The sequence below is a fragment of the Chlorocebus sabaeus genome, chromosome 11 (assembly GCF_047675955.1).
Source record: "Chlorocebus sabaeus isolate Y175 chromosome 11, mChlSab1.0.hap1, whole genome shotgun sequence".
Lineage (NCBI taxonomy): Eukaryota > Metazoa > Chordata > Mammalia > Primates > Cercopithecidae > Chlorocebus > Chlorocebus sabaeus.
In genome coordinates this window covers 119,723,884-119,735,691 of record NC_132914.1, presented here as the reverse complement: position 1 = coordinate 119,735,691, position 11,808 = coordinate 119,723,884, and the positions used below count along the sequence as shown (strand labels likewise).

Here is an 11,808-nt window from a genome sequence, read left to right as displayed (position 1 = left end):
CCAATAAAATACATATGTGCATCTATGTATATTGGTCCAAGTGATCTTCCCACCTCATTCCCCTGAGTAACTGGCACCAAAGGCCCATGACAACATACCCGGATAATTTTTGTAGAGATGGGGTTCTCAAGCTGTTGGCCAGGCTGGTCTCCCACTCTTGACCTCAAATGATCTGCATTGTCTCAGCCTCCCAAAGTGCTACCTAGGATTCAGGCATGAAGCCACAGTATCTGGCCTAACAGTAATCTTTTATTTCAGTTTCTTTTTTGAGTAGCCAAATGCAAATAATTAAAAGATGAAATTACAATTGTCCCTTGAACAACATGGGTTTGAACTTTCAGGGTCCACTTACATGCAGAATTTTGTGTGTGTGTGTGTGTGTGAGAGAGTCTGTGTTGCCCAGGCTGGAGTGCAGTTGCATGATCCCAGCTCACTGCGACATTTGTCTCCTGGATTCAAGCGATTCTCCTGCCTCAGCCTTGTGAGTAATTGGGATTACAGGCACCCACCACCATGCCAGGCTAATTGTTGTATTTTTGGTAGAGACGGGGTTTCACCATGTCAGCCAGGCTGGTCTCGAACTCCAAGGTTACACCATTTTGGCCAGGCTGGTCTTGAACTCCTGACCTCATGATCCGCCCGCCTGGGCCTCCTAAAGTGCTGGGATTACAGGCGTGAGCCATTGCGCCTTGCCTCATGCAGATTTTTCAGTGAAAGTAAACCTGGGAGGTGGAGGTTGCAGTGAGCCAAGATCGTGCCACTGCACACCAGCCTGGGTGGCAGAGTCAGACTGTGTGTCTCAGTAAAATTTCAAAAAATTTAAATGGCCAGGCACAGTGGCTTATTCCTGTAATCCCAGTATTTAGGGAGGCAGAGGCAGGAGGATAGCTTTAGCTCAGAAGTTCAAGACCTGCCTGGGCAATATAGGGAGATCCCGTTGTCCACAACAAAAAAATGTAAAATGTGTAAATGACTTCCCGATGTTGTGAATGGAGAGAGGCTTCTTCCTTAAGGGCCTTTGAGTACTGCCCTAGTAGTGTTCCAGCCTCATCTTGCTCCACTCTCCCTTTTCACTCAACATGGTGGTTCTTATACCTAAGACTCTTCCTTCCATCCTCCCATGTGCCCACCCCTAACTTTGCCCATCCTTAAAGTCTCACTTCCTCACTTCACTGACTCCCACAGACTAGGGTGTTTGTTAAATATTCATAACTTCCTGTGTTTTTCACCTTTTTTTCTTATTTTATTTATTTTTTGAGACAGAGTCTCGCTCTGTTTCCCAGGCTGGAGTGCAGTGGCACGATTTCGGCTCACTGCAACCTCTGCCTCCTGGGCTCAAGCAATTCTCCTGCCTCAGCTTTCTGAATAGCTGGGATTACAGGCATGCGCCACTACGCCTGGCTAATTTTTGTATTTTTAGTAGAGACAGGGTTTCTTTTTTTTTTTTTTTTTTTTTTTTTGAGACGGAGTCTCGCTCTGTCACCCAGGCTGGAGTGCAGTGGCCGGATCTCAGCTCACTGCAAGCTCCGCCTCCCGGGTTCTCGCCATTCTGCCTCAGCCTCCCGAGTAGCTGGGACTACAGGCGCCCGCCACCACGCCCGGCCAGTTTTTTGTATTTTTTAGTAGAGACGGGGTTTCACCGAGTTAGCCAGGATGGTTTCGATCTCCTGACCTCGTGATCCACCTGTCTCGGCCTCCCAAAGTGCTGGGATTACAGGCTTGAGCCACCGCGCCCGGCCGAGACAGGGTTTCTTTATGTCGTCTCGAGACGTCGTGCTCGTCTTGAGCTTCTGACCTTGTGATCCGCCTGCTTCGGCCTCCCAAAGTGCTGGGATTACAGATATGAGCCACCACGCCCGGCCCACATTTCTTTATGTGATGAATATCCATCAACATCCATCTCAACCCAAGAACATTTATAATTATGGGGTTTTTGTTGCTTTTTGTGGACTACAGCCTTTGTGAGAGGAGGAATTACTCTATTGTGGTTACTCTTGCATACTCAAGTCCTAGACAAGTGCCTGGCCCATTGAAGGTGTAAATAAATAATGTGATTGAATGAACAAGTGATTGAACAAGAGAAACCACAGAAAGCCTCAACACACTAAAATAGTCGAATCTAGCTAATCTTACATTTAAAACGAAGTAAGCTCAATAAAGTAACTTGTATCTACAACAGTCATCTCTGTAGCAAAGCTGGAGTTTCTTATTCTCTTTTATATTTATTTTTATTCAGTTCCCTTTCGGGCTATGGAGTTCCTTATTCTCTGGTGTGGCATGCACACCAGAATCTGTGAGGAAGCTATGCGTCGTGCTCTGATTTTTCAGCCTTAGTTACCTAATAGGAACATCTCATACTGATTTTTGTTTTTCTTTTTCTTTTTGAGACAGGGTCTTGCTTTGTCGCCCAAGCTGGTGTGCAATGGCGCCATCTGGGCTCAATGCATCCTCGACCCCTTGGGTTCAAGGGACCCTCCCGCCTCAGCCTGTCGAGTACCTGAGACTACAATCGCCCAGCTAATTTTTATATTTTTTGTAGTGTCTGGGTCTTGCTCTGTTGCCCAGGGTGGTCTCCAACTCCTGGGCTCACGTGATCCTCCCGCCTCGGCCTCCCGAATGGTTGGGATTACAGGCGTGAACCACCGCCCCCTGGCCCCATATTGCTTTAGCGCATTCTGACCTACTCCGGCTTTCTTCACGTTTCAAAAAGCACCAATCCCAGGATGCAATGCAGACAATGAGTACCAGTCGCTTAGAAACCACACGTCCCAGCATGCCATATTCCGGGCAATCACTATCCCCGATAGGCCCCGCTGCATTCTGGGAGTTGTAGTCTCTAGCGACCGGCCCCGCCCCGTGTGCAGCTTTCGCGGCCTGCGTCTGGACAAAACCCTAGCGGGTGGCTCCGCGCGGCCAGAGCTCTGGAGAGTGGTGGCGCCTGCCAACCTTCGTCCCCCAGCCCTGGTGGCCGGCTCCGCCTCTTCTCGAATCTTTTCCACAGCCCAAAATGGCGGCGGAGGTGTATTTTGGCGATGTAGAGCTGTTCGAGCCGTTCGACCACCCAGAGGAGTCGATTCTGAAGCCCGTTCATACTCGCTTCAAGGACGAGGACGGCGACGAGGAGGACGAAAATGGGGTCGGCGACGCGGAACTACGGGAGCGGCTTCGGCAGTGCGAGGAGACCATCGAGCAGCTCCGCGCCGAGAATATCCTTCCCGCTCGCTGGGCCCTGTCACCCGGGCGTGGGGCCGGGGCAGCGCCGGGCGAGGGTGAGGGCGCGGGCGGAAATTCCAGGAGGGCCAGAATTCCAAGTGATTTCTGTCACCCGCCGGCGGGCCGAGAGTCTAGGGTTCGGGGCGCGCAGGCTGCCCCGGCGCCTCGGCGCAGACCTCTTCCCCTCAGGGAGGCCGTCTCCTGACCAGACCCACTCTTGCCTCCTACCCGGGTTTAGGGTTATTTTAGGCTGCTCACCTGACAGATTGTACACAGGCCCCTGCTTGCCCGCCTCTTTTTGAGGTCGTGATAAGGTTTCATATTTTGCAGCCACGCTCAAGTTGTGCCGTCATGTTATAGTTGTAGGTGATGAAATACCGGCTGCTTAGACGCGGGATCAGTTTTTATACCCGGGCAAACGCTAGTGGTCCCAGAATGCAGAGTTGGGGACCTCAAGGAATCCGCGTGTGCTGAGATAATTGGTTAATTGCTTGATTAAAATTGGGGATTAATTTTAGAGTTCTTCCAGTCGGAACTCGCTTCTGTGCTGAAGATGCTTTGCAGCACCTTGGGGAAAACGCGCCAAAGAAATTTCTGTTAGACTTGAGTTACAAGATTGCAGATTTTTCTTGATTTGCTAGTATGTTTTTTTACGTTCTTAGGAGTTTTATAGGTAGATAGATAACTTTGGTTCGGGTAGTTTTCCTTTTAAAATTTGTAAGGAGAACTGAAAGTGACTGGTATGTTAGCTTTTTTGGGGGGACGGGATGGGGGAATGGGGTCTCACTATGTCGCCCAGGCTGGAGTGCAGTGGCACGATCTCGGCTCACTGCAACCTCCGCCTCCCGGGTTCGAGCGATTCTCCTGCCTCAGCCTCCCTAATAGCTGGGATTACAGGTGCCCGCCACCACGCCCAGCCAGGATATCAGCTTTTGAGGTTTTGAAGCCCGATTTATTTTTTCAGAATGTCATCTTCCTCCACATTGTGAGGCAAATTTTCGAAATACAAAAATGGAAGCCGGGCACGGTGGCTCACGCCTGTAATCCCAGCACTTTAGGAGGCCAAGGCGGGCTGATCACGAGGTCAGAAGTTCGAGACCAGCCTGGCTAACATGATGAAACCTTGCCTCTACTAAAGATACAAAAAATTAGCCGGGCGTGGTTGTGCGTGCCTGTAATCCCAGCTACTCTAGAGGCCGAGGCAGGAGAATCGCTTAAACCTGGGAGCGAAGGTTGCAGTGAGCCGAGATCACACCATTGCACTGGAGCCTGGGCAACAGGGCGACACTCTGTCTCAAAAAAAAATGAAAAGTTGAAAGGATTCTACAGTGGATATCCATAGATTTATTCCAGATTCTAAAGTTGTTAACAGCTCGTTATACTGCATTATCTTTATCACATAGTGGTTGTTGAAAGGTTGTTCACAGGAACACTGATGATTTAATAATGTTTTGGGTTCAGTTTGTTAGTCTGTAGAACTTCAGGATCGTGTCTTAGAATGTATGTTCGAAGCCGGGCGCGGTGGCTCAAGCCTGTAATCCCAGCACTTTGGGAGGCCGAGACGGGCGGATCACAAGGTCAGGAGATCGAGACCATCCTGGCTAACATGGTGAAACCCCGTCTCTACTAAAAAATACAAAAAAACTAGCCGGGCGAGGTGGCGGCGCCTGTAGTCCCAGCTACTCGGGAGGCTGAGGCAGGAGAATGGTGGGAACCCGGGAGGCGGAGCTTGCAGTGAGCTGAGATCCGGCCACTGCACTCCAGCCTGGGCGACAGAGCCAGACTCTGTCTCAAAAAAAAAAAAAAAAAAAGAATGTATGTTCGAAAGGATAAAAACTGTATTTTAATTTTAGGTTTCAAAACCCTACCCCTGCAACAAAATAGAAGCTCAATAAGTGTGTCATCCTCAAAATATCCGTGGGTCTTTTATCTTTATAATATTCTGATACCAAAAGTTACAGAAGTAGTAGTTGAATTTTATGATCCGCCTTGTTAAATGAGGGCTTATCTTCCTTAACAAATAATAACATCAAGAACTTAAACGAAAATTGAACATTCTAACTCGACCAAGGTATGAGTCTTTTGAAATTAATCCATAGTTGTCCCTTATTATTTTTCCTGATACTAATATTTAATCACAATTTCTTTGTAAAAAGTGTATGCGATTTTTGTATCATTTTTATTTGTTTAGCATACTCTGAAGAAGTCAAAGTAGTAGTTCTTTATTTGTGGGGATAAGGTCTGAATTCTCATAAGTGGATTAAAATTGTAAGCTCAATAATGGGTGAAAGTATTTATGAAACAAAATCCAGAAAATGTTTACTTAATGTTCAGAATAGGCAAGTTGTTAACCTAGCTATTCCTATTTAACAAACATTTCTACAAAGTTAGAATTAAAATTACAGTATTGGCTGGGTCTGGTGGCTCATGCCTGTAATTCCAGCACCTAAAAAAAAATTATAGTATTGTGGGTCAGGTGCAGTGGCTCACGCCTGTAATCCCAGCACTTTGGGAGGCCAAGGTGGGCGGATCACTTGAGGTCAGTTCGAGACCAACCTGGGTAACGTGAAACCCTGTCTCTACTAAAAATACAAAAATAAGCTGGGGGTGGTGGTGGGCGCCTGTAATCCCAGCTACTTGGGAGGCTGAGGCAGGAGAATCACTTGAACCCGGGAGGTAGAGGTTGCAGTGAGCTGAGAGTGACAAGAGCGAACTCCGAACTCCGTCTGAAAAAAAAAAAAAAAACGATTACAGTATTACTCTAGCTGAAGATTTATTTACATAGTTAAAATGTGTTCATAAATAGAAACAATGCAAGAATCAGCATTTTAGAAGAAAAAGTAACGTGCCTTTGAAAAAGATACAGTGTGTAGATTTGCATTTAGGCATCTGATTTTATGTTTTGTTGTTTGTTTGTTTTTGTTTTCGTTTTGTTTTTGAGACGGAGTCTCACTCTGTCGCCCAGGCTGGAGTGCAGTGGCACAATCTCGGCTCACTGCAAGCTCCGCCTCCTGGGTTCACGTCATTCTCCTGCCTCAGCCTCCCAAGTAGCTAGGACTACAGGCACCCCCACCACGCCCGGCTAATTTTTTTGTATTTTCAGTAGAGACGGAGTTTCACCGTGTTAGCCAGGATGGTCTTGATCTCCTGACCTCGTGATCCGCCCGCCTCGGCCTCCCAAAGTACTGGGATTACAGGTGTGAGCCACTGTGCGTGCCTGGTCATGTTTTTGTTTTTGTTTGAGACAACATCTAGCTCTATCACTCAGGCTGGTGTACAGTGTTGCAATTGTAGCTCACTGAAGCCTTGATCCTCCTGCCTCAGCCTCCCCCGAATAGCTAGGACTACAGACAGACACCACCACACCCAGCTATTTTTTTTTTTTTTCTAATAGAGTCAGGGTCTTGCTTTGTTGCTCAAGCTCAAATTCCTGGCCTCAAGTGATCCTTCTGCCTAGGCCTCCCAAAGTGCTATAATTACAGGCATGAGCCACCATGCCCAGCCTAGGCACCTAACTTTAACAAAAATATTAAATGCTGGTATCTCAAAATATAAATTTATTTAACGGTCACTAAATCTAAAGTATTTGTTAAAGTACAGATTATGAGAAATGGTATTTTCAAGCTTTCAGAATTTGGAGGTGCCATGATATAATTTCACATGCACTTTGTTATTTATTTATTTTTAATTTTTTTGAGACAGAGTCTCAGTCTATTCCCCAGGCTGGAGTGCGGTGGTACTATCTCAGCTCACAGCAACCTCTACCTCCTGGGTTCAAGCAATTCTCCTGCCTCAGCCTCCCAAGTAGCTGGGATTACAGGTGCCCACCACCACACTCAGCTAATTTTTATATTTTTAGTAGAGATGGGGTTTCACTGTGTTGGCCAGGCTGGTCTCAAATGCCTGGCCTCAAGTGATCTGCCCACCTCAGCCTCCCAAAGTGCTGGGATACCAGGCGTGAGCCACTGTGCCCAGCCTCATATGTACTTTTTAGTCCCTGGCACCAGTGGGAATAACTGGCTGCAGTGGTGACTACAAGTTTAAATTTTAGAATTTAGAAATATTTCAGATTTTTTTTTTTTTTTTGAGACAGAGTCTCGCTCTGTCACGCAGGCTGGAGTACAGTGGCGTGATCTCGGCTCATTGCAACCTCTGCCTCCTGGGTTCAAGCAATTCTCCTTTCTCCTGCCTCAGCCTCCTGAGTAACTGGGACTACAGGTGCCTGCCACCACGCCCGGCTAATTTTTTTGTATTTTTAGTAGAGATGGGGTTTCATCTTGTTGGCCAGGATGGTCTTGATCTCCTGACCTCATGATCTGCCCGCCTCGCCCTCCTGAAATGCTGGGATTACAGATGTGAGCCACCCGCCCGGCCAATATTTCAAATTAACTTCCTTATATCTCATCGTCCTTTCTCTATGTGAGCTCACTTTGTGTATCTAAACTCATTTTTGGCTGGGCACAATGGTTCACACCTGTAATCTCAGCACGCTGGGAGCATTGCTTGAGACCAGAAGTGGGAGACCAGTCTGGACAACATGGTGAGACCCTATCTCTACAAAAAATTTTTTTAAAATTAACTGGATGTGGTGGCATGTGCCTGTAGTCTCAGCTACTTGGGAGGCTTAATAAAATAAACTGATTTTTGATTAGGTTTTAAGTATATTAAATATAACTAGGATTCCTCATAAAAGTCGTAATTTTTATATAAGATTTTATTTAGATAAGCATACATTTTCTAATGGAGTCATTTAAACATTTAATATTTATCTTAAATTGGGTGATTTTTATCTGAGTTCAAATGATTACCGCATCATATATAGGCTTTGCCAGTTTATAAGCACAAAGGATTAGCATCATGAAAAAGAAATAAATTAGTATTTTCTTAGAATTAGTGCCCTCCATATTGTCAGGCTGATAAAGTGTTGTACAGAAAACCAAGGAAAAAGGACAAATGAAATTATTTAGATAAAATTTGTACTCTCATGTCTCTTGATTTAGTCCTTATTTTTGAAACTGTTATAATCAGAAGTTTCTCCTGTTTTTTTGGTTTTTTTTGTTTGTTTGTTTTGTTTTTGGTTTTTTCAAGACAATTTCTCACTCTGTCATCTAGGCTGGAGTGTAGTCACGCAGTTACTGCTCACTGCAGCCTCATCCTCCCAGGCTCAAGTGATCCTCTCATCTCAGCCTCCTGAGTAGCTGGGACCATAGGAACATGCCACCACACCTGGCTAACTTTTGTATTTAGCTTAGAGATGGGGTTTTGCCAAATTGCCAGACTGTTTTCAAACTCCTAGGCTCAAGTGATCCTCCTGCCTCGGCCTCCCAAAGTCCTGGGGTTACACTGGGCTTAGTCTGTTTCTCCTCTTTTTTTTTTTTTTTTTTTGAGATAGAGTCTCACTCTGTCGCCCAGGCTGTAGTGCAGTTGTGTGATCTCGCCTCACTGCGACCTCTGCCTCCCAGGTTCAAGTGATTTTCCTGCCTCAACCTCCTGAGTAGCTGGGATTACAGGTGCACACCACCTAAAAATAAAAATTTTTGTATTTTTAGTAGAGACAGTTTTTCACCATGTTGGTCAGGCTGTTCTCAAACTCCTGACCTCAAGATCCACCCGCCTCGGCCTCCCAAAGTGCTGGGATTACAGGCATGAGCCATCGTGCCCAGCCCTCTCCTCTTTATTTAATTAATAAACATTTTGTTGGGGTTTGTTTATTTGTTTTACTTTCTGTTTGTTTTTGAGACAGAGCCAGAGTGTCACTCTGTTGCCCAGGCGTGAGTGCTACGGCATGATTTTGACTCACTGCAGCCTTTGACTTCTGAGTTCAAGCCATTCTTTCACCTACACCTCCCGAGTAGCTGGGGCTACAGGTGTGTGCCACCACACCCGGATAATTTTTCTGTTTTTTGGTAGAGACGGGGTTTCACCGTGTTGACCAGGCTGGTCTCCAACTTCTGATTTCAGGTGATCTGCCATCCTCAGCCTCCCAAGGTGCTAGGATTACAGGCATGAGCCACTTCGCCCGGCCTTCTTTTACTTTTATTGTGAAAATATACAAGAAATGAAAAGAACAGGCCGGGCGCGGTGGCTCAAGCCTGTAATCCCAGCACTTTGGGAGGCCGAGATGGGCGGATCACAAGGTCAGGAGATCGAGACCATCCTGGCTAACACGGTGAAACCCCGTCTCTACTAAAAATACAAAAAATTTAGCCGGGCGAGGTGGCAGGCGCCTGTAGTCCCAGCTACTCGGGAGGCTGAGGCAAGAGAATGGCGTAAACCCGGGAGGCGGAGCTTGCAGTGAGCTGACATTCGGCCACTGCACTCCAGCCCGGGTGACAGAGCAAGACTCCGTCTCAAAAAAAAAAAAAAGAAAAGAACAGTATGGTTAACACCCATATTTTCCTCACTTAATTTAACATATAATATTTTTACCATATTGCCTTCTTCTAATCACATATACATTTCAGCCCAAATATTTCAATGTGTATTTTTAAAAATAGAGACTTTTTCATGCATAACCACCACTCAATTATCACACCTAATAACTGGCATGACTTCCTTAATCATGTCCCTACCATATTCAAATTTCTCCAACTGTGAGTATATTTATAGCTGTTTTATCAAACTGGACTCAATTTAGGAACCATGCAGCTGCATGTGACTTTTAAAAACATCCCTGGTTGGCCAGGCGTCTTGCTCTGTCACCCAGGCTGGAGTGCAGCCTCAGCCTCCTGAGTAACTGAGTTTACAGGCATGTGCTACCATGCATGGCTTATTTTTGTATTTTTTTTTTTTTAGTGGAGACAGGGTTTCACCATGTTGGCCAGGCCGGTCTCGAACTCCTGACCTCGTGATCCGTCATCCTCTGCCTCCCAAAGTGCTGGGATTGCAGGCGTGAGCCACTGCACCCAGCCTCTTATTTTATTTCTTTACTTGATATGGACAATTCCAAATAAAGACATTTATTTCACATGCTATACAGGTAAAGGAATATGAGGCAGGTGAGAAGAGGAAGAATCAGACATTCATCTGGCCCCAGGTTACCCATGGGATATATTACAGGTTTTTAGGCTACATTCTAGTTCTGTTTTTTGTAGTATTTGAAAGTCAAATCCAGGAATAGTATACTTTTTTTATATCTCTTCTTTAGAATCTTGGATTTGAGATATTTAGTACAATATGCTTTGCCCTCCAAGAGTCTATCTATTTATAAAGTGTTCTTTCGTATATACTTCCAAGCCACATTCATTAAGATTCCTTTAGAAATACACCAGGCACAGGCCAGGCATGGTGGCTCACGCCTGTAATCCTAGCACTTTGAGAGGCCAAGGCGGGCAGATCACAAGGTCAGGAGATTGAGACCATCCTAGCTAACATCGTGAAATCCCGCCTGTACTAAAAATACAAAAAAATTAGCCAAGCATGGTCACGGGCGCCTGTAGTCCCAGCTACTCGGGAAGCTGAGGCAGGAGAATAGCATGAACCCAGGAGGCAGAGGTTGCAGTGAGCCGAGATGGAGCCACTGTACTCCAGCCTGGGCGAGAGAGCGAAACTCTGTCTCAAAGAAAAAGAAAGAAAGAAATATACCAGGCACGGTGGCTCACTTCTTTAGCCCAAGGTCTTTAGGAGGCCAAGGCCGGCAGATCACCTGAAGTCAGGAGTTTGAGACCAGCATGGCCAACATGATGAAACCCCATCTGTACTAAAAATACAAAAATTAGTCAGATGTGGTGGCACATGCCTATAATCCCAGCTACTAAGGAGGCTGAGACAGGAGAATTGCTTGAACCTGGGATGTGGAGGTTGCAGTGAGCTGAGATCTCGCCACTGCACTCCAGCCTGGGCAACAAAGCGGGATTCTGTCTCAAACAAAAAAAAGAAAGAAAAAAGAAGTATATTCTTGGCCAGGCATGATGACTCACGCCTGTAATCACAGCACTTTGGGAGGCTGAGGCAGGCGGATCACTAGGTCAGGACTTCGAGACCAGCCTGGCCAACATGGTGAAACCCCGTCTCTACTAAAAATACAAAAATTGGGCCAGGCGTGGTGGCTCACGCCTGTAATCCTAGCACTTTGGGAGGCCGAGATGGGCAGATCATGAGGTCAGGAGATAGAAACCATCCTGGCTAACACAGTGAAACCTCGTCTCTACTAAAAATACAAAAAAAATTAGCTGGGTGTGGTGGCAGGCACCTGTAGTCCCAGCTACTCAGGAGGCTGAGGCAGGAGGATGGTGTGAACCCGGGAGGCAGAGCTTGCAGTGAGCTGAGATCGCACCACTGCACTCCAGCCTGGGCAACAGAGTGAGACTCCATCTCAAAAATAAATAAATAAATAAAATAAAAATAAAAATACAAAATTAAGCTGGGTGTGGTGGCACTCGCCTAAAATCCCAGCTACTCAGGAGGCTGAGGCAGGAGAATTGCTTGAACCTGGGAGGCAGAGGCTGCAGTGAGCCGAGATCGCCCCACTGCAATCCAGCCTGGGCAACAGAGCGAGACTCTATCCCCCCACCCCAAAAAAAAAGGAAGTATATTCTTGTAACCTGCTCGTTTACTTGTTTACCTAGTCCTTCCTTCCCTCCCCCTAATTTGTAA

The 11,808-nt window shown here is 46.3% G+C and overlaps 1 protein-coding gene across 2 annotated transcripts in view; it reads left to right on the top strand.

Annotated features, from left to right (window-relative positions):
- The first annotated feature begins 2,896 nt into the window (after positions 1-2,896).
- The window catches only part of ZCCHC8 (zinc finger CCHC-type containing 8), a 33,988-nt gene continuing 25,076 nt past the window's right edge, over positions 2,897-11,808 (top strand). Inside the window, exons 1-2 of one of the 2 annotated variants that reach the window (XM_073021188.1) lie at positions 2,897-3,208; positions 5,244-5,284. In XM_073021188.1, the coding sequence (XP_072877289.1) occupies positions 3,008-3,208; positions 5,244-5,284 (242 nt within the window). In that variant the 5' untranslated portion in view covers positions 2,897-3,007. Of the gene's footprint in view, positions 3,209-5,241; positions 5,285-11,808 lie in introns of both variants that reach the window. The other variant, XM_073021189.1, reaches the window with a different exon arrangement.